Source organism: Cephus cinctus, unplaced genomic scaffold, assembly GCF_000341935.2.
Source record: "Cephus cinctus unplaced genomic scaffold, Ccin1 Ccin1_scaffold0160, whole genome shotgun sequence".
Classification (NCBI taxonomy): domain Eukaryota; kingdom Metazoa; phylum Arthropoda; class Insecta; order Hymenoptera; family Cephidae; genus Cephus; species Cephus cinctus.
This window is the reverse complement of record NW_014332886.1, coordinates 2,221,051-2,249,022: the sequence shown is the minus strand read 5'-3', so window position 1 is coordinate 2,249,022 and position 27,972 is coordinate 2,221,051. Positions and strand designations below refer to the sequence as shown.

The following is a 27,972-nucleotide window of genomic DNA, read 5'->3' as shown; positions in this document are numbered from 1 at the left end:
CGTTAAGGAATCGAGGAGAACTGTGTCGTTGGTCACGGGTCGAGAATCCGATGACTGTGCATCTGCGTGTCATCTTTAACGCGTTAAAAATTATTTCTTAGAAATACAATTTATCGCTACTGTTGATTTTACCTAATATCCATTATAGTTATATTCAGATACTATATATACATATATATAACATGTATAGTTGAGATTCGATTAATAAGAAAAAAAAAGTGATATCCTTCGCAAGGGTAATCGTGATACTAATGATGGATCAACAAAAAGAAGACCCAAAAGTAACTCCTTGTTATCCAGATATCATTAGCTAACCATAATGAACAGGTTCACACGTTCGAAAGACATAACGTCTTAACATGTACATAATGCCTAGAGATTATACGTTGGAATTAGTGCAAGAGGTGGGAAATTATCTCGGATGACGTTCATGGCGCCATGAAACAAACGGTAAAATCCGGTCGCCCGGTTTACGCCGAGGTATTTGATGTAGGAGCTTAAGGAACCCTTGGAACACTATATATCTATTAGGCTAATAGCCATAATGGGACGTTTCTATGAAGATCGCCGTAAGAAGTCAGTTAGCTCCATTAAGGGACATCCGTGTACATATTGATGCTGTATGTATACGCACGGTCGGATAAAATTATTATTATCATTATTTACAAGTTATATAAATCTCAAATAAATGAATGAAAATTTATTGATATAAAATTTATTCGAATTATTATCTCGTAATATCGACCAAGTTAAGGGAAACGAACTTAATGACTGTTTCACAATGGTGCGACGACTGATTGATTGTCAGTTTACCGCTTTCTGTACTGGGCTGTCACCTTGGTGTTCCCATGATATTTGGTCGCAGTACCGTTAATTTATGAAATATTAATCCACTAATTAATTCGACGCGTATATATATATAAACTGCCATAGATTCCATTAAAGCCAAATGATAAATGCCCGGAAGCTACGTCAACCATACGAAAGATCCAGAGGCAATCTATATAATCCCTCGTGAATGACCCGAAGAACTACGAAACGTTTTACAATCGTAGATACTGGTTCGACGCGCCCAGCGCGATACAAAGATCTTTAGCGATCGCGATCGGTACAAACATGATCTAGAGTAGACAGTACCGATACTTTTTCATTTGTTCAATTCGTCAGAGTGTTGTTTATAAAATCGCTCAAGGATTTTAAGATCGATTCATCAACCGATTAATCCATGACGGGAAGATCGGTTTTGTTCTTAAGACTTCCAATAGATCGCACTACCGTAAATCGCTATAAGGAAGTACTAAGCATGACTTGGACAAACGTACTATTGTGTGCTTCTAAAGTTCGACGACAAGAATAAGAGAAAGAAGAAAAAAAGAGGAAAGAAAAAAAAAGGAAAAGATAAATTCTATTTGCCAATCCCATAGATCGGTCATTGATCAGCTATAAAAGTTAAGGAACAACTTTTCATCTTACAAGGTTGGGCGTATGTATATCTATTAGTTCGTCGTTGCGTAACTATCTACGTGGTTCACACGAGAGCATCTGTAGACGAGATGAAACAGGGTGCTGCCGCGGGATACTAGACGTGGAAGCCCCGCTTTCATTTATGGGAAATGTGAAAGCTGCCTCGGAGCGTAGGTGTTGCCGATCTCACGCAAACTCTGCCATTTGGCATCCTCGCGTAACATTAGACACACTTGCCAGCGTGTGCGAATAAATACTCTGGAATATGCATAAGTATGTGAAGAACATAACGAGAATCTGTTCTGTTTACAAATAGACGATGCCACCGCGAAGTATGTCTTGGCAGGCGTGCGTTATTTATCACCAGGAAATGCCAAAAGCCTTATTAATGAAGGCCGAGTTGATGACCTCGCGGCCGAATGATTCAATTAGAAAAAATGATAAGGCAATAGTCATTAAGAATTGGATAATTAGGTAATCGGGTTGTACGCCGTGCGAAAGGATAATTCAAATGAAAATATTGTATACGTAGGTAAAGGAGCAGATGACGTTTAATGAATGATTCGGAGGAAACCAGGAAGCTTGCAGTTCTGCCCGGTAAAACAAAAGAAACTCTGGCCCAATGTCCTCACCGAGGAGAACGGACCCAGGACAAAAAGAAATGAAGTTCCCCCAGGAGGGACCAAAGTGAGTTTCGGCTGCTTTTGCGGCCTGGTATACGAATGCAGTGCAAACAGAGAACCGAAGATATTCACACACGGCCATTAAACGAGTCCCAGAGTCCCTTTGATCGACCGCTCATGTACCTATGCGCGTACCAATAAGATGCTGACGTAACTCTGCACAATCTTAGCTGCCGATCAACTGGACTCTCCTCTCTCTCTCTCATTCGACTACGGCTCTCTCACACTCCCTATAGCGGTGAGTCTCCATCGTCTCCAAGTTCTTCTTCTCTTTTCGCTGTCACGAAGCAGAGGAGCTCGGACCGGCCGGCTAAGATCGGCGACCACTGGGTCCGGGGTCCCGTTACTTCCTCAGGGCCCCAGGGATCAGACATGTAATTTATATATCGCCCCGTACCTCCTCGTCGTGAGCTCCGCGAAAGTATATACGGTTGTTCTTTTTCTCTCTCTCTCTCTGCAAAAGCCCAGAGAAAAGAAGAAGAGCCAAAAGAGGAAGAAGAACCAGAAGAAGAAACAGAAGGTAATGACGACGATGAGGTAGACGAAGGGTAATAAAAGAACAAAGAAGAGGTCCAGTAGAGAAAATGAAACGAAATCCTCATCCTTCTTGCCGCGAACCAGTGGACGCAGAATGCCCAAAGGAGACTCTCCTCTCCTCTTGCTTCCTCCCCCTCGACCACCTCGCCCATCAACCTTAGAAACAATGCACGAGCCAACACCAATTACGATCACGGTAGCAGCTCTCAAATGTTTACTGCTATTGCTTACTTACTTTTACTACAGATTCGCCTACACGAGTTGTGATTCGTTCACAGAAATGTACCGAACTCGCCCAACAACCATTTACTGTTATTACTGACTTACTTTTGCCATGGTTCATTAGTACCGGCTTCGGGAGTTAACGCACGCCTATACCAGTAGCTCGGGCAGTTTTTAGCTTACCGATTGGAAACGTGTGAGAGGAATCACTGAACCATTTAAAACTAACTTTTGTGGTAACCTGAAAAATCATCCTTTTTCTTTCGGGCAGAATACAATTTATTTTTTATTAATATCGCAGGACGTGGGACTCCTGAGGATCGACGTGAAGATAGAAGAAATTCTCGAGGACAGTTAGTGGAATGCGCAAAGAACTTAAAGGCGGATTCCTAGCTAACTTCATTTTCCGCTACTCCATGACGACGCTGACCAGGCTTTATCCTGAGGGCGAGAATAAAGTTTCCGGTAACGCCCTCCGATAATCTATCACGTTCAATTAACGTAGCGCGATGTGAGCTCTGCCGCGACGATAATCGTAGTCTCCTTGCAAGTCATCGTGAAACGTACAATGGAAAAAAATGAGCAAACGTCGGTCTTAGATGAGAAAACTGTCCTTAGACCTCTCCCGGGTAGGCTCTGGGAAGTAGGTTGAAAAATTAAGACAATAGACGTTATGACTTTAGCACGTGGAAGACTTTTACCTTGGATTGCTCAAGGAGATCCTTCAATCGCTTCGTGCATGACGTTATCTCCTCTAGTTTGCCATTAAAAAAAAAAGGGGAAAAATAAAAACTTCACTGCCGCCCTACGCAATCGCTATATCTTTTTTTTTTTTTTTATAAACCGGAGCCAGAAAGCCAGCAGAGAATTTCTATATGTACAGCATCCAGTGACCACTATGGACCGTGTATCGCGATGACCTAGGATTTATACTCGTCTTCTTTATATATGTATATAGCTATATACGTATCCATGGTACATACGCAAATGTCGTTGCGGTGCTGATGTGACCACGTGCATTAGGATTGATCGACAACATTAATACAAGTTAGTGCCGACATGCTTGGTACTCGTGGTCCAGCAAGACCGATCTTCGATCTCTGATCTCACGATTCCACGTTGACCGTTTCGAAGAGTCCGGCGTCCATTGCCAAGTGAAAAAAGACTATATCAGACTAAAAATGGAGTCTTATAGCTTCCGACAGATATTTTAAAGGGAGAGAGAGAAAGGACACCTGCCAAATCGAAGGAGGATCTTGTTTTCGCAGAACGGCAGAGAAATGCAAGGGACAGGAAGATAAAAAGAACGTACAGAAAACAGTATAAGAGAACTGCTCGAGTGGACATAAGCCAGTTTCCAGATGCCGATCACATAGCGCAGGTATACCAAAAGTATACGAAGCGTCACGAAGAAGGATCAATTAGCGAATAAATAACAGGAGTAACGATTAACTCGAATTACCTAATCAGAACACGACTAACCACCAGATACAACCAAGTGCAAGGAATGGCACAGGGTAGTTTAAGAATATCAGGTGCACCCAAGGATCTTATCATCGTCCAAATCATCCAATTTATTGTACAACGGTGACGGCGAGTGGTTCTCTTGGAAATAATTGGAATCTTACGAAGGCGACCGTATAAGAGCTGGATTGCACCGATGCACTCGGAGTAAAGCGTACAAAGTTGTAGGTTGTAGGGGCATGAACCTGGGACGTGTGTCCGGGACGGGTTTAGGACTACAGGGCATCAGGTACCCTATACGTGTACCATATGTATATGACCACGAAGAGGACGTTTAACGTCGTAAGGAGAAATAAAAGCCCCGGCTGGCCCTGGCACTCATTATATTCCCGAAGGGCCGAGGCCGCGTGCTATTTCACTCGAAAAATTACAACGTACTCACCGAAGCGATAAAAGTTTCACACTGCGCCTCTACGTATAGGGTTATTCAGGAATATTGCACCAAACGGAGTTAGCCCGTACATTTGATTTCTATGGCAGAACCACCTTCGCGCGGTGCAATACGCCTGAATAGCCCTGTACGGTGTATATCGCTGCCGGAGCGGCCTCGTGCTTTTGGGCAAGGCTATTAAGGATTGGCACGCCCACTGCAATCATAGTGATTACCCACGCTTATTACAATGCAAATGCTGGTTAATTCTCAGAGGTTCAGCTTCGTTCTCTTTCTCGACTGTGCTCTATCTAGCCGTCGTATACATTTACAGAAAGAACTCTATGAATAAGAAGAACGCTGGTTAGAGTAGCATTCGGTACTTGTATATAGGATCACTGTGGCCAAACTACCCCTGCTCGCAAGGTGGAATTGTTATAGTGATTAGGAGAGGAGAATTCTTGCATGAACACTCACGATGGGTCGGTAAGATGGCACTGATGTTATTTATAAATGGTAAATACATATTCCAGCAAGAGTATCTTAGTGAATGCTAACCCCCTATATAACTTGAACTTACTTTATATATATACCTGTACCTACATCCCTGTAATTCAAAGCAGACTCTTGCAGAGAGCTACCATATCGCATGAACGTTCGGCCATGTCTATAAGGAGAAGTGCGCTGATCGTGTCGCAAACGGTTATGCTTGTAAGTAAGGGTGGTTGCGAGAAATAAGGGAAAAGGATATATTTTAAAAAAGGGTTTAGAAGGAGCAGAACAGTTTAACGTGCAATTACACAAGTCGAAAATGTATCTAAATAAGTTTATTACCCGCTGCGTTGTAGGGATTATATTACCTGAGAGAATCGCATGGTATAACCATGGATTTAATGTATCTATATATGCGTACGCATATACAACCCATATACGTATTTACACCGGCTCTACGGTCGCGCATGCAGTCACGTTTCTGTATAACATAACCTCTACCGTAATAATATTCCACCCTGATGAGCTTCTATGCCGGCCACTCTCATTCACGCGATCAAACCAGCATCCCCAAGGCTTGGTTCCGTTCTCATTTGCACTTTCGTCGCCGTCTTATACGCTGTCCACCACGTATAACTGACAAGTTTGTTCTCTCTGGGAAAAACTGGTTAGCCTACGCGTCGAAAATCTTTTACGCGACTGAGTAAAGACGCTGTACTCACTTACTTATCCTCCTTCCCAACCTTCCATCCTGGACTTACTTACTGTCTGAAACCCTTTTCTTATTTTGTCTTTATCATTCTGCTTCCGGCTCTGTAAACAAAAAAAGAAAATAAAAGGTAGGCACACGACCTCCCACAAATGACCTTGGACAGTTCAACGTCTTCGGAAATATTATATAGAAAAGCCAATGGCCCAAGATCACAACGGTACTCCATTCTGAACGAAGTGTCTTGCTTGAACCAAGAATTTCAGGGATATCCAGAACGTGGTACAAGGTGTCAATTTAAATCGATGAGGGCAAAACTCCGTTACAGTGTGTCACGACAAGATTACACCCGCCATTTTCCCAGGCACTTTTCTCATCGCGCGAGATTAACGGACTCTGATCCACCAAGGTTTTCGATCCGAACAGATGCTTCGTTTTTAACGTCCGAGCATTATAACAGGATTGCAAAAATTTTATACCATAGTAATTAACGTGCTTTCGATAATCTCTACTTGCCATTCCGTATCCAGTTGGTGCACTTTGGCAAAGTGTCCTTCGCTCTCAAAAGACACGCGCTCGCGTGTTCGTTAGCCTTTAAGCAGATTCTCGATCCTGGTCAGGATCAACCGCATGCTAGGCGAAATGGGAAATCTCTAAAAAATAATGTTCGCACGAAGATAACTCAGCTCGGTCTTCTTGATGATTATTTTCTTTTTTATTGATTTACAGGCTCGCCGAGACTCGTACGATAACTTACCTTGTAGTAGCCGCGGCTCTTGGGAATGCCAGGAGGTAACTGGGGAATTTATGCGCGCGAAATATGGACAGGTATAATGCATAATTCAATATGACGAACCTGAATAATTATAGCTACTTAAATGTCCAACTCCTGATGACTAAGTCAATGAGTATGAACACATCTGCTCTTTGGTATTCGTTATTGTAGCGGGGATTGACAAAACAATTGCTGTCCTGTCGATATACATACGTGATGCCAGCTACAACTTTATTCGCGATAGATGATACGGTATGAAAGTCGACACTGATTTTCTATCTTATTTCGACATTTGTATACCAATCATTATAATCACGTACGTAAACATGAGCTACGTACGTAAATATGAGCTTATATGACCAATTTAAATGTTTTATTAGATTAGCTTAACTTTTAGCTCTGTTGACTTATCGCACTGCGAAATCATGTGTGATAACATGCTCTCCTTTATTCGCAATTATTTGCATTGCTTTTCTTTTTCGATCGAGTACTATTACTGTGCGGATTTTTTTTTTTTAGGATCGATTGAGAGTTTAAGCCAATGTATTGTATATGACAAAAGAATGGTAATTCACCTGGAAACAAAGTAACGAGGTGTGTCAAGTGGGAGATATGAATTGGCGCGTTGCTACGTGTGTTTCCATGATTATATGCTAATTCACAGGACGAGATATGGTCATGCATGCGAAATGTGATCCTAATAAGTCGTTGTTCCATCATCTTGAATAATTCTACCATTCAAATTAGCAACCACCGTACTGGCTCTTTGTTATGGACAGTTTAATAGGAGGGTAGTAGTCTACGTTAGATTGTCAAGAAAAATATAGATTTAGGGAGGATTCTGAATTCTTCATTCGTATTTTTCTTTCCCTTATCGTTTCGAGAATTAAGCCATTTGCAGCAATATTGCAAATAGGACTGGTACGTTCTAAAAAAAAATGTTAGCCTTTATCCTGATACGCGTTTCCATTAATGTGCAAAGCTATCTTTCGAGACTTTACAAGCAAGGTAACGTCTCTTAGCGTATGGCAAAGATATTTTTATTGGGTGCTTTTACTTGCTTTATATCTCACATTTGCACGATAATACCAGCATTAATGGTACCCATTATCTACTTTGTAGTTTGTAAGTACCGTCCTCGTCCACATATGCATGAATATTCCCATCCTATGATAGAACAAGTACTTAGGATAGCATCACGCTACGAAGGGGTTATGAAATTTTATAACGAAAAAGGTAAAGAGACTTTGGTATGATTGTGTAATGACATTCGCTTTATTGAGTAAATAAAAAATTAATTAAAAAATTATTTTTATAAATGATCGCTCGTTGCACAGTGCACCAAGAGTTCTGTGACAGCAAGGTATAATTTTCATGAGCAACTTCAGCCCGTGCAAAGTGAACAGAGAGCACGTGCGACTTCTGAGGACCTCAGTCATATTGGCCTTTGTTCATATTTCCATTTGAAATTTTTAAAAGTCAATCCCCCTCGAGACTCTTTTTCTTCGCCGTAAAGACGAGAACACCAGACAACAATAAGATGAAGAGTGTTCTTCGAGTTCGTTCAGTTAAAGTGGCGGTGGCAACGATAAAAATACCAAGTACCTTGCAATTACATCTGCAGGTAAGCAAGAGCCGCAGGTAACGATGGCTACAACCGTACGAACGAACGGTCGCCACTCGCCAATGCGCCGTCGCGTAAACGTCACGAAGACGTTGAAACGAGAGAGGTAAAAAGAGAAAGAAGAAAAGTAATGTACAGCAGTACCGTTTTGTAGTTGGGTAAAAATAAATTAGTCCCTGGCAATTATCAACGGACGTTCCGTTAACCGAGGGTGCAAATCTTGGATAATTTTCAGAGAATTTGACCACGAGCTAAGTCAGAGTAAGCTAAGTCTAGTATAGATCACGATGAGACTAATTGAAGTGATCGATTGCATTATAGGAATTATTTTATTATTTTACAATTGAAAACTATCATTTTAGCTTAAATTTATACGTTTCATAGTTTCAGTTTGATCTCGTGAGTGCCTTAAGGATTTCTCTGCGACGCGAGAACTCACGGCAACCTTACAAACTGCTCGGCTACTGCTGCCACTAATAGAGCATAGCGATAGGGATAAAGACAAACCTTACTTACTATTTACTACTTCACTTGCATTGGCTTACTTCATTTACTCGTTCGTTAGTTCACTAAGTACTTGCTGGAGGGTCCAGACGTCTTAAGGACGTGCCACTGATATCATCCTCTACTGCAAAAACTGTATGCTGACATAGTGGATTTATCTTATGCTAGATTAACTACGAGAATAGTCAGGTGTGAATAAAGGTAAAGAAATTGTGAGGACTTTAATCAAATAAATTAAATAGTTATAAATTGAATTAATTTAAGAATACAAAATGTGCAAATACCCGTTATACTATTATTAAAGCAATCATCATAGTTGTATAAAAATTGAAAATTAACCCACAGAACATTTGACATTTTTAAGTTAATTTACTACAGTTGAAGATCATGATCTGACATATGTTTTGATGACTGGCCGAAAACGTTGAGTAAATACTATAAGTCACAGATAATTCATGCTTAGTGCATCTGGAATTATGGCGCTGAAAATACCAAACATAATAGGTGCCACGAGTCCTCTAAACGGTTACGTGCACTTTACGTCATCATACTGTAATTAACGGTAAGTAATGTTCACAACACTCGCAATAATCGACAAGTCCCTTCTGAGCGTGAGCAACTTTACTCGGGTATTCGTGTCAATGATCGAAGCCCGATATCGCATGGATCGACCGATCGATCGTCCCCGCCGAGAATGGCGGGCGCGCACGCGCGTTTGCGCGCCAATTAGGACGCACGCGCTTCGCATTTTTTATTCGAGTTTTCATATAAAATAAATGTGCTAACTAACCAATTACGGCGAGACAGCCTGGGGCTCCGGTTGCATTACATCCCTAATTAGTGTCAAGTTTGAAGTGCCGATTGCACCTTTGTCATCAGTACACCGATGATGAATTGATGACATTAGGACGCATGACTATGATGATAATAAGAAAGATTTGGAATTTCAATATAAATCAAGAGTTAAATTTTTTAAAAATTCTTATGCACATTATTACTTGAAAACACACCCATTGACAGAACAGAGTTGATTCATATCCAGTGTGTTTGCTTCCTACTTTTTGTCTCGTGGCTATGCTTATACTCATTGTCCTTGAAACTTTCAGAAATTATGAACTGGTCTGATATCCAAACACAAGAGGTGGAGAGGAATTGCAATTACGTAAAATGGTCGCAGAGACCAGCGCGCATTATGCGTTTTCCCTTGATCTTGTCGAGGCCGTGAACGAGCACGTTTCAGTGCTTCGTTTTCTCGGATTCTCGCTGCCCGCCACACCCAGCAGAGCTCACTGGTACTAATAATTGTTTGCGTACTTAAATATAAAACAGCGACCTTGTCTTTACTTCTACCTAGGGATCGAGATGCTGTTAAGAACTCCCCATACCGTGGGAAGATTGCTCTACCGAGAACTAGGAGATGGACTCCTGCTTGCCTTGACCGATCCTTTGTGCTGATTAGTCTTTCGTCGGAATCTGAAAGGACTTTACGGCAACCAGGACTAATGGGCTCTTTCCGTGGCTTACGCAATTAATTTACTGACACCGCGTGAGCATCGATTTTAAAGAATGTATTTGCAACTTCGATAGGAAGTAAAAAAAACCTCGAGAACTTTGAGTACGAAGGATATCCTGACAAAGAGAATAATTAAAAATGTTTTTTTGATAATGATCTTATCGGCGGATAAACAAAAGATTCGTATTCCCATGACATACCCATAAATGATTTATCTTTAAAAAATTATTCTGACCTCGTTACGTAATTATGATAGATCAAATCCTGTCCAGAAATCTATTTAAGAATTCAGGGTTGATCAATGCACGTATGATTTGTGTATGCTTTTTATACTATTAACAAATCAAATAATGACTTTCATGGGAAAATAAATATCCTTAAAACAAAGTATGTTCATTACACATTCCTTACATGTACGAGTCACCTTATCTATTACAGTATATCGCAAAATGCATATGCAACAACATTAATGATTACGCGCAATTGTGTCTCATCAAGATGCTACTAAGGCAGAGCATTTCTATAAAGTTGCAGGATTTCGAGTACAATAGGATTTTATTGAATAGAGTCCCGGCCTGGAAGCTGGCGAGTATTCTGGCAGAATTGAAGCTCACTGGCAGAGTGTAGATACTACACTATACTAGTGTGGCAGTAGTATAGAGTCATTGGTGTTTGTAATACCAGCTTAGTACTGTGTTAGTTTTCGCCTGGCAGTAGTATTAGTAGACCTCTTACGATCCGCTCACTCGATGCCGGGCGTCAGTGACTTCGCGTCTGCCGATCCGATCGGATCTTCTTCAAAAAGTACGACTCCACTTGACCAACAAATTTATATTTTTTTTATACCCCTCTTTTCACCAATCTCACTAACTGATCTCGAGACGCACTTTTAAATTGTAATAATTTTTCATTCAACAAAAACATTTATTGATAGGGCTGATTTTAGTTATGACGGTTGGTAATGACTCGAAAGAGGAAGCAACTTGCATGACTGTTAACTAAAAATTTATCAAGGGAAAAGTACGAGGTGAAATTTTGTAGGAAATTAATCCACGTGGATTTTGGACTATTTTGTACTTTCGTGAAAGGTAAAGAATTCCTTAGATCATTCGAGGTGTCGTCAATGTTTATTATTAACAATATTATTTAACGTTCAGAGAATTTGAATATTTTACTTTTTAATTTTTTCTGGTATCTTTATTTTACTATCGTTTTTCGCACTCTGTTTCAGTCTATAGAGGTCTCGGGCCGGGAGTGATCACATGGTTCCAGGAAATAAAAAATTTGTGGTGAATGATATAAAATCTGAAGAAATTAAGGAATTACCTGAAAATCACGTGAAAACCACATTGAAATCATAAAAGCCCGAGGGAGTCACCTGTGTAGATATAAGTGCCTTCACGTAGAGCATCGATCGCGTTAATCTCAAGAGAGCGTGGTTGATCGATCGAACGATCGATCGATCTATCCTCCATGAATGGATCGCGAATCCTTCCCAAGGCAATACAGCCGGAAGACACTTTCGCGGTCTACGCGATTGACTTATAACGGGAGGAAAAACGACCGGTCGTCACGGACCGATCATTTTATTCACACGTTTAAGCGCGGCTAGTCGATGGCGCAGAAATTTGCGGTGTCGTGAAGAAATAAGTTTCAAAAAGATTTAAAAAAAAGAAAGGCGCACAAAAGGACAAGAGCAAGTGAAGTGGTATTACATCTCCTCGACCTATCGTCCGCGTATCTATAGTGGCCCAAAAAAAATCACGTGAAATTCAGTAAATTCGAAAATTAAAAATTCGCTAAATTTTACGTCGCAAGATCATCGTCTCATTTCTAACAAAAATTGGAGTAATCAATTGATTGGTCTCAATCTTTTGGCAACTTCTGTAAAACTGTGAAGTGCCAAATGACAAGGATATCTCTCAAAGAAAAAGATGTTTTCTATAGATCTATTTGGTAACACTGCGTTCTGTTGCTTCTGGTAACAGATACAGATCAGTGCAAATAATGTTCGATACCGAGGAGCAAGATCATCCTGAATCTTTCATCGGTTGCTGCTAATGTCAGACGAGATATACTCACTGAAGTTTCAGTTGCTGGTACAAGATAACTTGAAGTCTCCAGCATCCCTTAATAACCAGCGAAAGCATCGGTTCATGGTATCCTGGGTATTATCATTTTCTGAGCAATTTGCCAGCGTGACGAGCCGTGACAGCGTTTGAATCTGCGATTCTCCCAGTCGAAGTGCTTTACGCAGAAAGTGACAGTGACTGCTACAGTCGAGTGACATAATTGAAGAAAGTGTCTACCAAACCTGTTATTAACCAGATAAGCACGTTGCTACTGACTCGCCGGTAATTGACAAGTGGCTAGGAGTAATGAAATATCATGGTGAAAAAAATATATAAACTTTTACCGTGAGTATGAAACGTGCGTAGTCAGATACCGAAAGCCCTTGACATTAATAGATTTTTTCAAGAAAACGAGAAACTGTCATACCAGAAAGAAAGCGTGTCCGACTCGGAGTATTTCTCTATCTGAGTGACAGTATACTTAACTTTATTCATCCTTCTAAAAAACAAGACTGTCCAACAAGTGTCAAATCTAATAAAACAGAATTTCTGAACGGACAGACTCACCGTGTCAAAACTCGCAAAACATGTGGGACCAAAATGTCAATGTGATCTGACAACCTCGAAGGAATAAAGTGCACGAGATATCTCATTAAAAAAAAGTGACTAATAAATTAAATATTTGAAAAAAATTATTAAAAGAAAAAAAACAAGAAAAATGTCGTCAAACGGTGAATTTTCGACAATCTCAAGCGGCGAGGCTCCATCCCTGCCAAAGTCATTACCAAGCTCACGGGAAGCGACGGCCGAGGGAAATTCCAATTCGAGTGGTGGCTTCATGCCACTTCGTGAATTTCTTGACAGATTTTCACTGCCAAGAGTAGTCAGACTCGAAGGTACAGGAGGCAGACCAGTTCTCTTGTATAAACAGCAACAACGATCTCTCAGAGTGACAGCCACTCTCTTGATGCATCGATACAGACACGACGTGAAGGTGGGACCGGAAATCGTAATTCCTGAAGGATATCCGGGTGAGTGAAGCGAGTCAAACCTTCCCAAATGTCGCTTGCGAAGCATTTAACCATAATCCTGGCAATAGCCTTGAGCATAAGATCGTGAACTGTTAAAATAATCGATAACAGTTCTACCATTTAATAATCAGTCTAATACCTGTTTTCGAGATTGTTGAATGACTCTTGAGAAAGACCATTGATACCTTCGTTGAATCGTTTACGGGAAATTACGGTCCGACAATTTTCTCTTTTCCTAATAGCGAAGAAGGTTATAAAATTGTTCGATTGCGAGAAATTCTGAGTAAAGTATAGAAAATACTATGACCTCTTTATAATCGGTTTAATTATATCAAATAACGTGATACCTTCTATCCAAATAATTTCATATCATTGGTTATCTATATTGTACCATATTAATAATTTAACTACGATGAACAAGTACTTATAATATATTGGCTACCATCCCATATAAAAACTTACCCCAAGACTGGTAACTACTTCCTAATGCCTTTCCCATACGATAATACGAGGAAGAAATCATTGGCATGGCTAACAACGTCACAAAAATATTATAAGTAATTTATTCCAAGGAGACGACATGCCTCGAAGCTATCTAACAAGCAGTTCCGTCATTTATTTAGTACTTTCGATAGGAATATATATCTACACACATAAATATATATATACACGCGTCCATAAAAATACAGAGTAAATGCTAGCAATGTATTGAGCGCTCGAAAAGAAATCCCCCGCCACACGATTTATCGTAATATCAATAACAATGGAGTTTTCCACGTTCGAATAAATTCTCAAGAGCTATCCGAGTAAAAACAATATTAAAAGAGACTTATGTAAGAGCAAGATAGAGATTCGTAAGCATTAAGTATCACGGCGTGTGCCAAGTGGGCGTAGCTATTAGCATGTTTACCACTTAGCAATGCTTGTCAATGAGCCTACACTTGGACGTTATAAAATATTGCTCCATAGAAACCAACAGAAATATTACGAGCAATAGCCTAGGACTCTGGCAAACGATCGTTTCCCGTTTGAACCAGGGTAATAACAGCTACGAATTACTGCTATTATATACCAGCCAAGGGTTTATTCACTCTCTCGACCCTTACTTATTTTCCTTCCCTATATCCTTTTTTCTGTCCTATCTATAAATACCATAAGCAATACAAGTACCATACGCCTATCCATACCTTATGGCATATGCGTTCCTTTATAACGTGGATAGCAAATGCTCACGGGTGGGCGAATCTAATAGCTTGTTTACCATTTAGCGATGCTTGTCAATGCAAGCCTACGTTTCACTCTTGCCCTGTAAAATATTGCTTAACCACTCGGCCAGAAATACTACGATCGGCGTTACTAACTCTGCGAGGTACAATCGCTTCGGCATTATACTATACTATTTATTTAGTCACATAGTATATAGCAGCGATAATCCTACAGAAAACGTAACCACGACCTTGCTCTCCGTCATTTCTTTGCGCTTCCCAGTATACACTTTCTTCTGTTGCTACCATTGCCATAAGACTTTAAACATGTTACACGTATAGATACAGTGAAAAGGTCTTTTTATACTATCACATAAATGACATTTCATTATACGCTATTATATTTATTACTGAGGTAATCATTGTTGCGGTGATTGAACTTCGCCCACCAGCAAGATATTGCATAATTTATATAACGACATCAATGACCATTCTTTAACAACAAATAATTGTCACCTTAACCTAATTTTTATATTGGAGCTGGTATCACTATAATTTTCCATATTTCGAACGTGATTGTATACTAGTATGTACACTTGTTTGGTTATAAAGGAATTTGTAAGACGTATATTAATGATCGTTTCAAGTATATCGTTAAGAATTTTCTCAAGTCTTTAATACCGGGGTTGGCAAAGGTAATTCGAATATCCACGTTTTACAACTTCCTCGTAAATATAGACTCCGAGCCGGCTGGCACGAACACAGGTTATCGAAGGCGTAACAGTAAATTGAGTAGGAAAACATTATTTAACGCCTACGAATTTAATGCGAGATTATGATTCACTACGTAGCCGAAGAGAGGGAACTGTCTCGTCCAGGTGTTGTGGTTATAACGCGTCACCATTGATACTCAAATGGTACACATGTCTTTCTCATGACTGATTCAGAATTCACAATGTGATCCAAGAGATTTTCCTTTGCGTCATTCTGGAATTTAACGGTGACCAATTCCGTTCTGCAGGATCCAATTCGTATCCGGTTCGTGTACACGTGTTTACGTTACGTGTCAGGCACGTGTATCCAAAAGGAAAGAAGTAGAATGGTGATTGTCGACATATTGGAATGTAATCTTGACGAATCGTTATTTTGATTCGACTTGTTTAAACGATTTGGAGATTTAATCGAGTTTGATCTAGATATATATATATACCCATCTTATGAGATCGGCGATTGAATTACGGTCTGGTCATCTTATCTGTTTATCTTATTCGTCGTCTGTCAGAAGATGAGAGTAGAGAGGTCGGGTGAAATCTATAAAGAATGCCATACTCCGCCCCATAGAGATGTTGGCAATTTGAGTTATATCCAAGTGCAAGTTTCATCTCTGTTATTCGTGACTGTAATCAGTTTACGAGAGTGAATAAGAAGTCTGTGAAAAAGTGGGATAACTATTATTTCCACATTAGACTGATAATTTCAAAGGAGCTGGGCGATTGGTCAAAAGCTACGAGATGGTACGAGTGACGAGGAGTGCAGGACTTTTTTTTTGTGTAGTGTAAAGATTTTCGTGTGACGGTGGCGTGCGAAATGGTAACGTGTAATTTTGCGGTATATTCTTGAGACGGTCTTACAGAAAAGGAATAAGAGAAGAAAAGAATGAAAGGTAGGGGATGCGAAACAAAAGTAGGTACGGCGTGAAGGTCTGGAGATAACGACGACGTCGTTGGATAGGATGGCGAATGGAAATCTCATGGCAACGCCTCGGTCTGTATAAAATTAATAGGGAAGATTTAAACGTGCATCCGATTCCAGAGAACGATAGCAACGATGGCCGATATCGCATATAAATCACTAGCACGTTTAACTACCGTTTGTGCAACCCTGGAACAACTTGGTTCCAGGTTACAGTAATTTATTAAGCGTGTAAGCGAGCTCCCAGGTCGACGGCCTCGTGGGTCATGTCGCAACATTTTTTTCTTCTCTTTAATCGATACTTCACCTGAAAATGTATCGATGACAGAACGAGCCCAGAACTTGAGAATCTTGAGTGCGTTTGACGGTTTACAAGTTAATCGGTATCCTTAGGCTGCTTAATTATCATGGCGCAAGGTTGCGAGATCGTTCAGGTTCGTTAATCAACGTATATAGCTAACTCTTGTAATTTTGAGAACGAGTTACATCTTTATAAGAATTATTAAGTTTAATAGCGCTTATATATGGACCGTTTGATGTATCTAGGTTTACGTTGAAATTTCAAAATTGTATAATATACGCTGGTAATTATAACGAAACGTTTTATTGCTTCAATCCTATGATCAACTGTACTAATATTGTTATTCGCTTGGAGATCTCCTCGGACGTTTCACACAAGGCAAGAATGTTTCGCGCCCTCGGCAATGACTGCTCTCGCTTGCTTTTAAATAACGGTCATTATGTCATAGGTATCTCTCAGCCGTAGTGGCAGAACTATGGGAGGCGTCCCAGGCCCGATCTATCTATATAACGTCTAATTTCTACAACGCGATAGAATCTATAGGAGCGACGCGCTAGCCAATAAACTCCTTATAGCCGGTTTGACTTTCGCTAACAATTTTACCTCCTGAAATTCACACTCGATTTCCTATGGTGTTGATACATAGATATTTTAGTACGGAAACTGCTTATGACGATAAAGGTATCAATTTTCACGTATCAAATTATTTTACTACTGCATGCGTTTCTATATATGTATATAGTACTGATTGAAACTCGTTTATTTGGGATGCGCTAGAAATTCTGTAGATTAAAAGAATAAGGGTATGAAAAGTGGTATGGAACGGCTCTCTGGACGCGAAATGCAATGCCACTGGCGACGCGAATCCGATTATACATTACACTAACTCTATCCTGACTGCATAAACTACACTGTCACAGTCCGGTTCACATCGTGCTAATATCGGCTGGTATCGACGCCAGGGTATTACGAGAATTATGCAGGATAAAGATCCCGCTTGGCAAATCGAGAGTGGATGTAGGTATCTATATAGTTACACGAGCTCGATGTACACTGTGCAGGGAAGTACAGCGCATGTAATAACGTACTCCATGAAATTGTAACATCCTGCGAGAATAACGTTTCTTCTTATAGGTAAAATTACACGGTGAGAATTGCCGGAAAAGCGAGATGAAGCGAACTCATTTTTATTTTCACTACCAATAGAAATTTTATCGTACAAGGTAAAGTACCGGTTACATGTCCTTTGTCCAATCCTTGGATTTACCTCAGATAATATCAAAACTTTAGACTACGTTATATATATATATATATGTATATGTATTCCTTTGAAATGTTATGGAGCATCTAAAATGTCCAAGTTCAACGGCCCTGAGATAGCATCTGCTCCTTCGTCAATGCTAAAGCTCTCCCTATTTGTCCTTGTTCTTTTCTTAGGCCACCTAGTACAGCATCCTCTGGTCCATTTAGTAGATGCAGGGTGAAAAAATTTTTGAAATAGGATTAATCCCTTAAACGATACAAAGGTGTACCCGCACACCTGGATTGCAAGACCATCTGGCCTCATGAGGGTAACAACCTTCAGTCCCCATAGACTACGCTCCTCCTACACCGTGGTGTATCCATCCAGATGCTATCTGCCTACCCTGTCTTGAATCCTGGCGCGTGTCCACGAATACGTTACCGTTTTTCACGTTACATCTCCGTAACGCCTGGGCATTCCTGCCTATTCAAAGGTTTCCGTCTCCTGGACAATTCATTCCGTATTACTTAAGCAGCCCCATCCATGGCGCATATATTATGCCACTATGTAAACTGACATAAGAAATTATTGCCTTTTCTATGCCAAGCAATTAAGTAAATAACAACGCGATTACGTTATTGTACGAGACAACGTAATTAGTCACTCCGGAAGTCATGGAAAAAGACGAATTCTCTTGGTCTAGCCTTTTATTCTTGACGTCGGGACTGAAAGGTTTTTTCATTTTTCAGTAGATTTTCCAGCGGATATATGTATAACAATCGCCATAATTACATGCGTTGAAACGCGCCAAGCCGCGTTAACTATGTCGGACGCGCATGAAAATGGAAAGTGAGGAAGGCAACTCTCTTGTGCAACTGCAAAGCGCAGCTCAGCAAAGTTTCGCAGAGGATATCGCAAGTTCGCGTAATCCATCGCAGAGATCATTTATATTAATAATAAAAAAAAAATAATCGTCAATGTAAATCCATTTGATTTTTTTTTTATCGATGTTTTTTGTACCGTGTTAACTGGACCGTGTACCCGAAGTTCATAAAAATGTCACGGCACATCCAGTACGTGTTAAACTTCTCTAACGGATTCTTTGACTAGAACCGCTTATGTGCTACGCTATGTGATAGTCAACAATGACGATGGATCCAGAGGCTATAGTGGTCCCAAGAAAAGATCTGACATTGTGTCACGGATCAGTTGAAATCGTCGGGAGATTCCTTGAGCACCGAACGTGCTTTTTAGGGGTCGATTCGAAGCGCAGCTTGCGTATTCGCATCGGAGCGACATTCTTAAATCAATTAGCGACGCTTAAAAGAACCAGCCGACCTTCGATCATCCCAGCCACTCGGCTACTGTGTCTCCGCTCCGAGCATCGAAAGATCGTTAGGTTGGGATTGTTTTTACACACATCTCAGAACGTTAGAAGCTTCTCTGTTCTCTCCCTTTTGTGACTCTTACTGACCATCCACTTCTCCACCGTGTCTACTGTGCCTACTCTTTATTTTCTTCTTACATCCTTTGTCCCTCCTGACGACCACCAACGGCGAAGTACAACGTGCCCAACCTGAATACCACGGCACCGAATGGTCCGATTGTCCAGCATGTGTATCTCCATTAAAGTACAATCTCCATAGTTGGACCCAACCAGACTTTCTTTTACTATGACTTCACGAGATTAGGACACGCGTCGTTCTGAAAAGTTTCGACAGGCTCATATGACGTTTCTGATGAATGGCAAGTATTGCTTTGACAGCTGGATCTATTTGCTACGGTTGCCCAGCTGTTGCTAGAGTAAGAGTCCAGCTGTAAATTTTAGTACACCGTTTGTGACGATCCTATTTATTGCGAACAGTCCCGTGGAAGGAACAGCTGTTTCTGAGGCTCGTGTGGTAGCATCATTAGTTAACTAATTATTATATCCAATAGAAATGCCGTTACCAGTGAAGTAACTTTTCAAGAGGAAGAACAAGACTGGGTAGAGAGCAATGGTGTTCCTTGAAACAATGAAGGAGGTATCGCGGAAGTCGGAGGGAATCTTCAATTTTTTTTTTTCTTTTTCTTATAATGCTTTACATAGTCATCATTGATTATTATGTAATGATTTCGAGATAGAGGCACCGTGTACAGTATATTGAAACATTGAACCCTCGTGGGTGAAACTGAACATCCGAAATTTTGCCTTTTGCTCTTTCTCTGTTTTATTATGAAATTCTATTGAATTCTTTTTTTTCTCGATTTATTTTTCACTTAAGTATCAAATGTGTGAGATTAGTTCATAATCATTATTGACTTAACGTGAACCAATTTTGTATCGACTTACCATCGATCAATCAAGACTTTATCTAGTCGTATACCACACAATTGAATGCCGAACATTGACGACAATTCCCGAAGACAATGCTCGGCAGTCAGTACTCGTAGTGGGAGGAATGCCTGGTATATGGGGAATGTATCGGCTCGGAGTCTTCATTCTTCCCAGACCCGTTCTCCTGGTCATGTGCGACTATTCTTTCCTTGCGCGACCTCTCTCTCTCTCTCTCTCTGTCTTTCATTGTATTACCTATGTTCCCCATTTCTTCCGCTGGGTTATAGCTTCTTCGCGATATCACTTTGGTATCACAGTCAACTCCGTAATAAATATGCCAAGACGGTCTGAGCGGTGGCATGACGTGGGTTGGAGTCAGCATCCCCTACTGCGCTCTCTAGGGAAGCGATCGCATCCGTCTGCGTTCGCTCGTGCTACTCCACTTGTCGTATCGGCTGAACCTAAAGTCACCTGGTAACGTCGAATCACCTATGTTGGGAACACTTCGCGCCCCAATTAACGGTTAACGGGTTCACTTCCGGCGACGAACGTGGTTCCTTACGTCTAGCCTGCCCCGAATTTGGGCAAATGGCCAGGAACTGCTGGAGGTTCTAAGCATAATTGTAGATCTCTTGTAAACAACAATCGGTAATTTATAAATAAAAAGTTTTTGAGGTACATGGCATGGAGGTATATACCCATCGCAGACCCTATTCCAATTCAACTTCGTAAATTCATTGACATCACATCGCTATATTTAATACGCAGATCAGTTTATTTCGGTCGGCAATCGATCCTGAAACTAGTCAGTTTACATAAACGGAAAAAAAAATATTAAAACTTTCAAAAAAGCATCAATGGCGGGTACAGTACGTCTGTGAAAACGCACGCACCCGTGAACAATTTTTTACGCCTATCTACCTTTCGGAACAGGTTATCCAACAAAAAAAAATATCCACGCGTGTACCTATACTCGATTAATTTTTTTGTTTCTCTGTAATCGAAAGTAAGACGAACGAAGAAAAAAAATGTTAACATCCTACTCGTCAGATGAGTAAATAAATCTTGCTTGTCATCTTCTACGCCAACTTTATGGATCGATTAACAAAATATGAGATTTCAGAAAGGATACACTGCATCACTCGTGAAGCATTGTTTGTCCGATATAAAAAAAACTCCGGAACAATCAATGAGAATGATTTTGATCTACCCTCGATTGAAAATTAACCCGCATTCACATAGCGACACGCAAATGATCGTTTGGTCAATTCGAATCCGATGCAATTGTCAAAAGAGAAAACGTCTTCAACGTACAGCCGAGCGTGTTAAGTTAAAGTTTAATTGCATTATAGCGGTATAACCGAGAATACCACAACAGTAAGGATTGTTTTATTCTTGTCATTCACACGGGCACATGGGGCCGTTAAGACGACCATCTGGTACTTGGTTGAGGTCTCGTTAAATTCTTTCTCAAGTTTATCACCATTGCTACGATCCCTTGTGTAACCATGCCATTTTTAAATTCCACCCAGCAGTACCAGAATAAGTTTTAAAGTTCAACCATAAGTTTCCATTAGAAGTATGGGTTCACTCTGGTTTTATCAGAAAGAAAAAGTATCACATTATAATATCAAATAGCCAAAGGATTAGCTGTCATTAATTCGATTTAGAGCAACTTCCTCCTCGGTCCCGTTTATCACACATAGATAAAGAGATTACACGCGTGTATGACTTATGTAATACCGCAGGACACGATCATCCAGTTTTATTAGCATAATCTTTATAAATCTTAGCAAGATGTTATCACGTACGCAAAGATGGGTCCTTCCACTACATATTTCTATGTAATAGCCAATGGCAAAGGACAAAATGCTTCGAGTTCAGGCTTTATATATTTTATTCTTCCAGTCGGTCCCAGGTATTATTGCCTCGGGACGAATTTACCTTTGTTAGGATGCCAACGATAAATTAAGGGTTCAACTACTATTGTGTAGTCTATGCATATGCATGATAAAATTAATACTAATAATCCATGAGAAAAATTATGAAGTAATATTGATTTGATACCTTTTAAACTACAATGACGGTTACATCGTGTGTTCATTTATTCGTTTGTCCTTTTTATTATATCTACGCCAGCATAATGACTGATTAGTATATAAAATCATTAATCGTCGATAAAACGATCCAGGCCATGTGTATCCCTGAGAATAATATATACATATATATATATTGATATCTTCGTGCAGAATGTAAAGACACGGTTGAAAAAAGAGACTTAGAAGACGTTGTTTTTTGCCGAAATATCGAAATTTTCGAAACACGCGATCGCGTGATCGCCTCGCAGCATCTTCTGACTCACGTGCTCCCACACTTCAGCTTCTAACATCTTCGGACTGAACTCATGTATTCCCCATCCGTTACAAATAATACCTAGATCCACTGCAATATGAGATATTTTCTTTGAAACAACGTTTACCCTATATTTATTTTATTTATTTTCTTGCAGGCTGGTTCTCCGTGATATCCGGAAACAACATAGCGGGCAGCGCGAGAGTGTACCGAAGGGTTGAAACCCTTGTACGGGCAAGGGTACCTGCTTTTCTTTTGGCAGCGCCATTAAGGGCGTACACATTGACGCATTCGAAAATGGGTAAGTAGTAGCACCTGTCATTGATAAAAATTTTTTTTTCCAAACAATTAAAACCCATGTAACAAATGACGTAGGATTTCTGTTACGTTGTAGATAACATGGTTTTTCTTTAGTTAATTCAGAGCATTACTTTTGTACACGAGTACTTCCGTTCTTCGTAGAATCCTACACTGTCACGTGCTAGACAGGTATAACCGTTGGGCAGATAATTCTTAAAGTGAAAAAAAAATTACAAGACAATTTCTTCTTCGATCGGTTCTTCTCCGTTTATCTCTTTTTACTCGTTCTACCGATTAGAAGCGGCTTTGCCGTCTGCCGGGCCCCGTTAACCGGATCGACTCGCCTTCGAGTTCTGTGATTTATCGACTAACGCAGAATGAAAAGGGAAACGGAACGGTCTCGTATGTAGCAGAAATCGAACGATATTGAAGCCTGGCACGTTCGCCGCGTGAACGCACTAGCGAGAAATGTCAAGTAAAGCGACGTTCTTGACCCAAATGCATATGGATCGTTCAAGATAGCAGCAATAGAGAGTCATTGCACCGTGAAGTCGAGACGCGTAAATGAAACGTTAATGACGTATCCACTGGGATTCCCCACATAATGATAAAATGATATTTAATTTTGTGTTCTATATCATTAATAAATGTTGCTCTGCCTAATATTTTCTTTTCAGAAAATGGAAATCTTCGTGCTCATTACACAAAAACGACTATCAGGGCTGGCGAAGTTTTACGTCTGATAGCCGTCTTCCAGGACACAAGAAAGTATAGCACAGTGTCCTTCGGTATTTCCGGTAGCTCCTCCGACAAGGATCAGTATGCCCAATGCCTGGATTCTCACGGTCGTGAAGTTTTTGCCCCTCTGTCAGCGAGGGGTGAATTTTACGCGATCTGCATGAGTGGAAGTGACGACACGAGAAGCGACGCTGTTCTTTATAAGGTTCACCATCTTGCTAGAAGGCCATTACCACTCAGAGTAAGTATGAGGAACGATCGATCATTCTTAATGACATCAATGACTGTTCGTACGTATATTTAGTGTATACTGCTTTTCAGGTGAGATTGATAGCTGGACCGCTACCTGTACCGCTACCAAGAGAATATGGTGGATTAATGCAGTTAGAAACTTCAACCAGAGGACCAATCGTATTAGGGTGCATAGTACCGGAACGACCGGTTCATAATCCAGAAATGCTGGAACTGGTCGTTTCCGGTAATGGAGCACCTAGAGTCAGAAGAGCACGATTGGGTTATCCGTCAGAGGCAAGATTATTAGCTTCTCCTAAAATGCAACGATTATTGTCAGCTTGCAGGTAATTATGCTATGTAGGATAACCATGTTGGACATTTGATATTTTATTTTATATTATAATAGTGATATATAGCTTTTATTATGGACATTTCAGTAGAGCAGTCGGCGACAGAGCAACTGAACCACGAGTGGCACCCATTAAGTTACAATCCAGTAATGATAATCTAAAGGAAATGCATTTGAAGAAGATCAAACCAAAACCGGATACCAAACCTATTTTACAGAGTTTAAGGGATGGTTTGGAACACTTGAAGAAAACTACCGCCAGAGAAAGAAGTCAAACTAGACAACAATCAGGAAATGGATTTCTTGAGAAGATAACTAAATTAACTCACGGTAATCGTAGTAGGAATCCAGCGAAAAAATCGGCTTCCTTTACCTTTGCTGTCAGACCGGATGTCGCTATGAGATCTCAAGAACGATATTGTAGTCTAGAGCCGGAAGCTACCTCGCAAAATCATGGAAACTCTTCAAAGCAGCCAGTACAAAGATCGATATCCACTAGTGTACTCGAGGTTCCAGCTAATGTCGAATTACAACCGAATTATTCACGAGTTAGGGACAGTCTGACGCCATTGCCCTCACCGCCAAAATTGACACGAGCCAAGGCTGAGGATATTTATGCAGAAATTTGTGAGAACGCGGCTGCTCAGAATGCTCAGAAATGTCCTGGGAGTCACGTTATAACGAAAATAAAGATTATTGTTAAGAATGGTAATTCGTATATTGAAAACCAAGGTAATTTTGATAGTGGAAACTATATGAATTCGATGATCTCGGAAGAGCAGATAGACTCCATTATTAGTACAGAAAATGAAGTTATTTACAACACGGTATTTTGAATAGACAAGAAAATTATTCTTTATTTTACCATTTGTGCAATACTCTTGCAAGTGTAACTGATTTGGAATTTTCGAATCAAATTATTTTCATTATCTTGATTGAAATTTATGAATGTATGTAACATGATAGGAAATTCCACAGCGAATAACAGAATTTCATAGGACCACTACGAGGGCTGTGCATACTTGGAAAATTTTTTTAAAAAATTGTTATGTATATTACGTATCAAGATGAATTTGTAATTTTTTAGACACGATTGTGACTTGTAAATATTCCCACTATAGCGAATGAAGAAAATGATGGCCCGCTCAATGTATAGTAAGTTAATGCTTGCGAAACATTTGAACAAAGATCATAATTTTTAATGAGGACTTTATGGTTCTAATAATTAAAATAATGTCTGTTGCGCTCTGTTCAGAATCACTGTGCATTTAAAAAATTGTAATTATTAGTTATAAGTTTTAAATAAACAATTCGAAAAAAAATGTTATTTCTTAAATTCATTCTGTAATGGACAGTAAGTAATTCACCTTACTATTCATCCATTATATTTTTCGCGACAGTTTAAATAAATACAATATATCGTATAGCTTTATATAAACGAGAAGAAATAATTTACAATTAAAAAAATATATGCTGACCTCTACAGATACTGGACTCATAATGAGGTATACAAGTTCATATAATACAAAAAAATGTTTACATATAACAATCGATTTTTCACATTACAATTAATATGTTTTGGCTGAGATGAATGCTTATCGGAACTAATAAAAATATTAGGAAATTATTTTGCTTTACCACGAAATTTGCTGCCACCTGCACCTCTTCCTTTCTTTGCTGGACCCTTTTTCTCTTCAGCCTAGTTAAGTACGAAGTAAAACCATGAAAAATTAGATACCTTTCTATTTATAGGCCCAATAATATCGACAGTAACTTCTCTTACCTTACGTTTCACCGGATTAGAATTTGGTAATACTTTGAAAAACGAATCTAGACGGCCCTGCGTTGAAGTGTTACGCCCCTTCAGTAGTTTTTTAGCGCCACCCCTAACTCTTTCTTCGTTAAATTGTTTATCCCCACAAAGAAATTTAACCAAACCCTCTTCATCAGGATCTGTCCATTTCAGCTATTCAAACACAATATACATATTTCATGAAGTTTATGATAGTTAATTGATGACGTATTTGTAATTTTCAATTATATAATACCTATAAAACGACATTTAAAATCTGATGAAACTTACCTCGATCTCGTCTGGATTAGTTATTTCTGGTTCCTGAAACAGTAGTCTAGCCTGTTTATAGTTCCAGTCCTCAGGAACTGGGAATTTTTTTGTATCCAAATTCTCCATAATTTTTTCTAAGGATCTGTATGTTTTTATTAAATCCATGGCTCTCTTGGGACCCACTCCCTTGATACTATGTGTATAATCACATCCTAACATTATACAAAGATCAATAAACTGCAAACCAAATTGTTTCTCAATTAACATGAATTCTTATCTCAAAATTGACAAAGGTTTTTCAAAATAAATACCTCATCCTTGTTCAACTCCAAACCTTCTAAAACCTTGTCATAGTGAAATTCCTGTACAGGCATTTTACGTGCTTCACTAAATGTCAATCGGCGCAACAAAATATTACATCCAAACGTAAGAGCATCCATGTCTTCGGTTGCTGTAGCAAAAACCTTTCCAGATTTCACTAATGCGGCACATTGAGCTTCTGCTTCACAGGGAGCCTAAATACAAATTTTTAAATTTACATTGCAGAAAAAGATAATCACTTAAAAATTGTAAATTCATTGGATAAAATATCTCACATCAACATATGGAATCCCCATTAGCTTGAGTAATTGTTTGGCTTCTTCTCCATGCTGTTTTGTCACTTTGACTAATCTTCTGTTAAATTTATTAATATCTTCCAAGTTACCTTTATAAAAAAAAAATCAATATAGTTCTTATACATGCATGATTTCTAGGGCAATGAATTGTACACATATTTTAAAGAAAAGTTAAAAATAACTACCAGCTTCTTCTGCAGCTTGCAAAAGTTTCTGAGCTTCATCTCGCCTTTCAGCCCGTTTAGTTAATTCACCTCCTTTGAGATTCGGGGGTTTGCCATCAAAAACATAGACTGGTTTTAACCCTTGTTCAACTAATCTTATCGTTCTGTAGAATGTCCCCATAAGATGGCTGGGAAAAATAAAATAGAATTCTACTTCATATAACAAAATGAGAAAACATTCTATAGATGCCATACATAAACAATTTTATCTTACCTTGTTGTCTCACCATCCACTGAAGTAAGTTGAGCTCCTTCACTGCGTACAGCAATAAGGAATTGATACAAACACATAGAGGCGTCAATAGCTATTTTACGGCCTGAAATGGAATATAAGAAATAGTACAGAAACTGATTCACTTCATAACAATAAATACTCGTTGCTTCTTTTAAACAAAATTAAGAGATAAGTATATACAAGTGTGATATCATACCAAAGTAGTGTTTTAGTTCTCGTTCTTTGATAGAAGCTGGGGCAATATCAGCAATTAGTTTAGACAATCCTAAAATACCCATCCTGCTTAATTCTCTTAAAAGTCAAGAAATACTTTGAGAAGACTAGGAGACACGCACAGCTTCTTCACGTACGTATACAACTTCCCGCCATTTTCAAGCAAGAACGAGGCGGCTTTTTCACGACTACTAGCAGCGGCACCTGAAGGTCGATTATGTAGCTCGAATATAGTGAAAATACGAAAAGTGAATAACTGTTAGCCAATCGTTGTGCTTGTCTTCATTTAAACCTAACACGCGATTGGCTAATAGCTATTCACTTTTAGCATTTTCACTAAATTTGAGTTACACAATCGACCTCCTGA

General features: G+C 39.6%; 2 protein-coding genes and 1 long non-coding RNA gene across 6 annotated transcripts; 1 reads left to right on the top strand and 2 right to left on the bottom strand.

The window, feature by feature from the left end:
• Positions 1-5,612: 5,612 nt before the first annotated feature.
• LOC112493779 lies at positions 5,613-6,106 on the bottom strand. Its single transcript, XR_003058507.1, has 2 exons — positions 6,015-6,106; positions 5,613-5,946 (listed from the first exon to the last, which is right to left on the bottom strand). It is a non-coding gene; the product is annotated as an uncharacterized LOC112493779 (long non-coding RNA).
• A 5,006-nt stretch (positions 6,107-11,112) lies between these two features.
• LOC107263748 lies at positions 11,113-25,878 on the top strand. Of its 4 annotated transcripts, none has more exons than XM_015731285.2 (6): positions 11,113-11,221; positions 11,649-13,520; positions 22,788-22,931; positions 23,608-23,909; positions 23,990-24,246; positions 24,319-25,878. In XM_015731285.2, the coding sequence occupies exons 2-6, from the start codon at positions 13,208-13,210 to the stop codon at positions 25,085-25,087; spliced, it is 1,785 nt and encodes a 594-aa protein (XP_015586771.1). In that variant the 5' UTR covers positions 11,113-11,221; positions 11,649-13,207; the 3' UTR covers positions 25,088-25,878. The 4 variants fall into 4 exon arrangements, with proteins under 4 accessions (XP_015586771.1, XP_015586770.1, XP_015586772.1 ...); XM_015731284.2 differs by having other exon boundaries at positions 11,171-11,505; XM_015731286.2 differs by having other exon boundaries at positions 11,172-11,505; positions 24,340-25,878.
• LOC107263749 (flap endonuclease 1) lies at positions 25,620-27,925 on the bottom strand. The gene is made up of 8 exons (XM_015731287.2): positions 27,589-27,925; positions 27,372-27,474; positions 27,119-27,285; positions 26,913-27,022; positions 26,628-26,831; positions 26,335-26,553; positions 26,035-26,217; positions 25,620-25,950 (listed from the first exon to the last, which is right to left on the bottom strand). Exons 1-8 carry the CDS (start codon positions 27,668-27,670, stop codon positions 25,876-25,878), a joined length of 1,143 nt encoding a protein of 380 aa, XP_015586773.1. The 5' UTR covers positions 27,671-27,925; the 3' UTR covers positions 25,620-25,875.
• Between the last annotated feature and the right edge of the window lie 47 nt (positions 27,926-27,972).

What these genes read in the sequence shown, in the direction of transcription:
- LOC107263749 (XM_015731287.2), bottom strand. Translation starts at nt 27,670, where the DNA reads ATGGGTATTTTAGGATTGTCTAAACTAATTGCTGATATTGCCCCAGCT. An exon ending in AGAACTAAAACACTACTTTG is followed by an intron (nt 27,475 to 27,588) that starts GTATGATATCAC and finishes ATTCCATTTCAG; the next exon opens with GCCGTAAAATAGCTATTGAC. An exon ending in CTAATCCGGTGAAACGTAAG is followed by an intron (nt 25,951 to 26,034) that starts GTAAGAGAAGTT and finishes GTACTTAACTAG; the next exon opens with GCTGAAGAGAAAAAGGGTCC.
- LOC107263748 (XM_015731285.2), top strand. Translation starts at nt 13,208, where the DNA reads ATGTCGTCAAACGGTGAATTTTCGACAATCTCAAGCGGCGAGGCTCCA. An exon ending in AATTCCTGAAGGATATCCGG is followed by an intron (nt 13,521 to 22,787) that starts GTGAGTGAAGCG and finishes ATTTTCTTGCAG; the next exon opens with GCTGGTTCTCCGTGATATCC. An exon ending in GAAGGCCATTACCACTCAGA is followed by an intron (nt 23,910 to 23,989) that starts GTAAGTATGAGG and finishes ACTGCTTTTCAG; the next exon opens with GTGAGATTGATAGCTGGACC.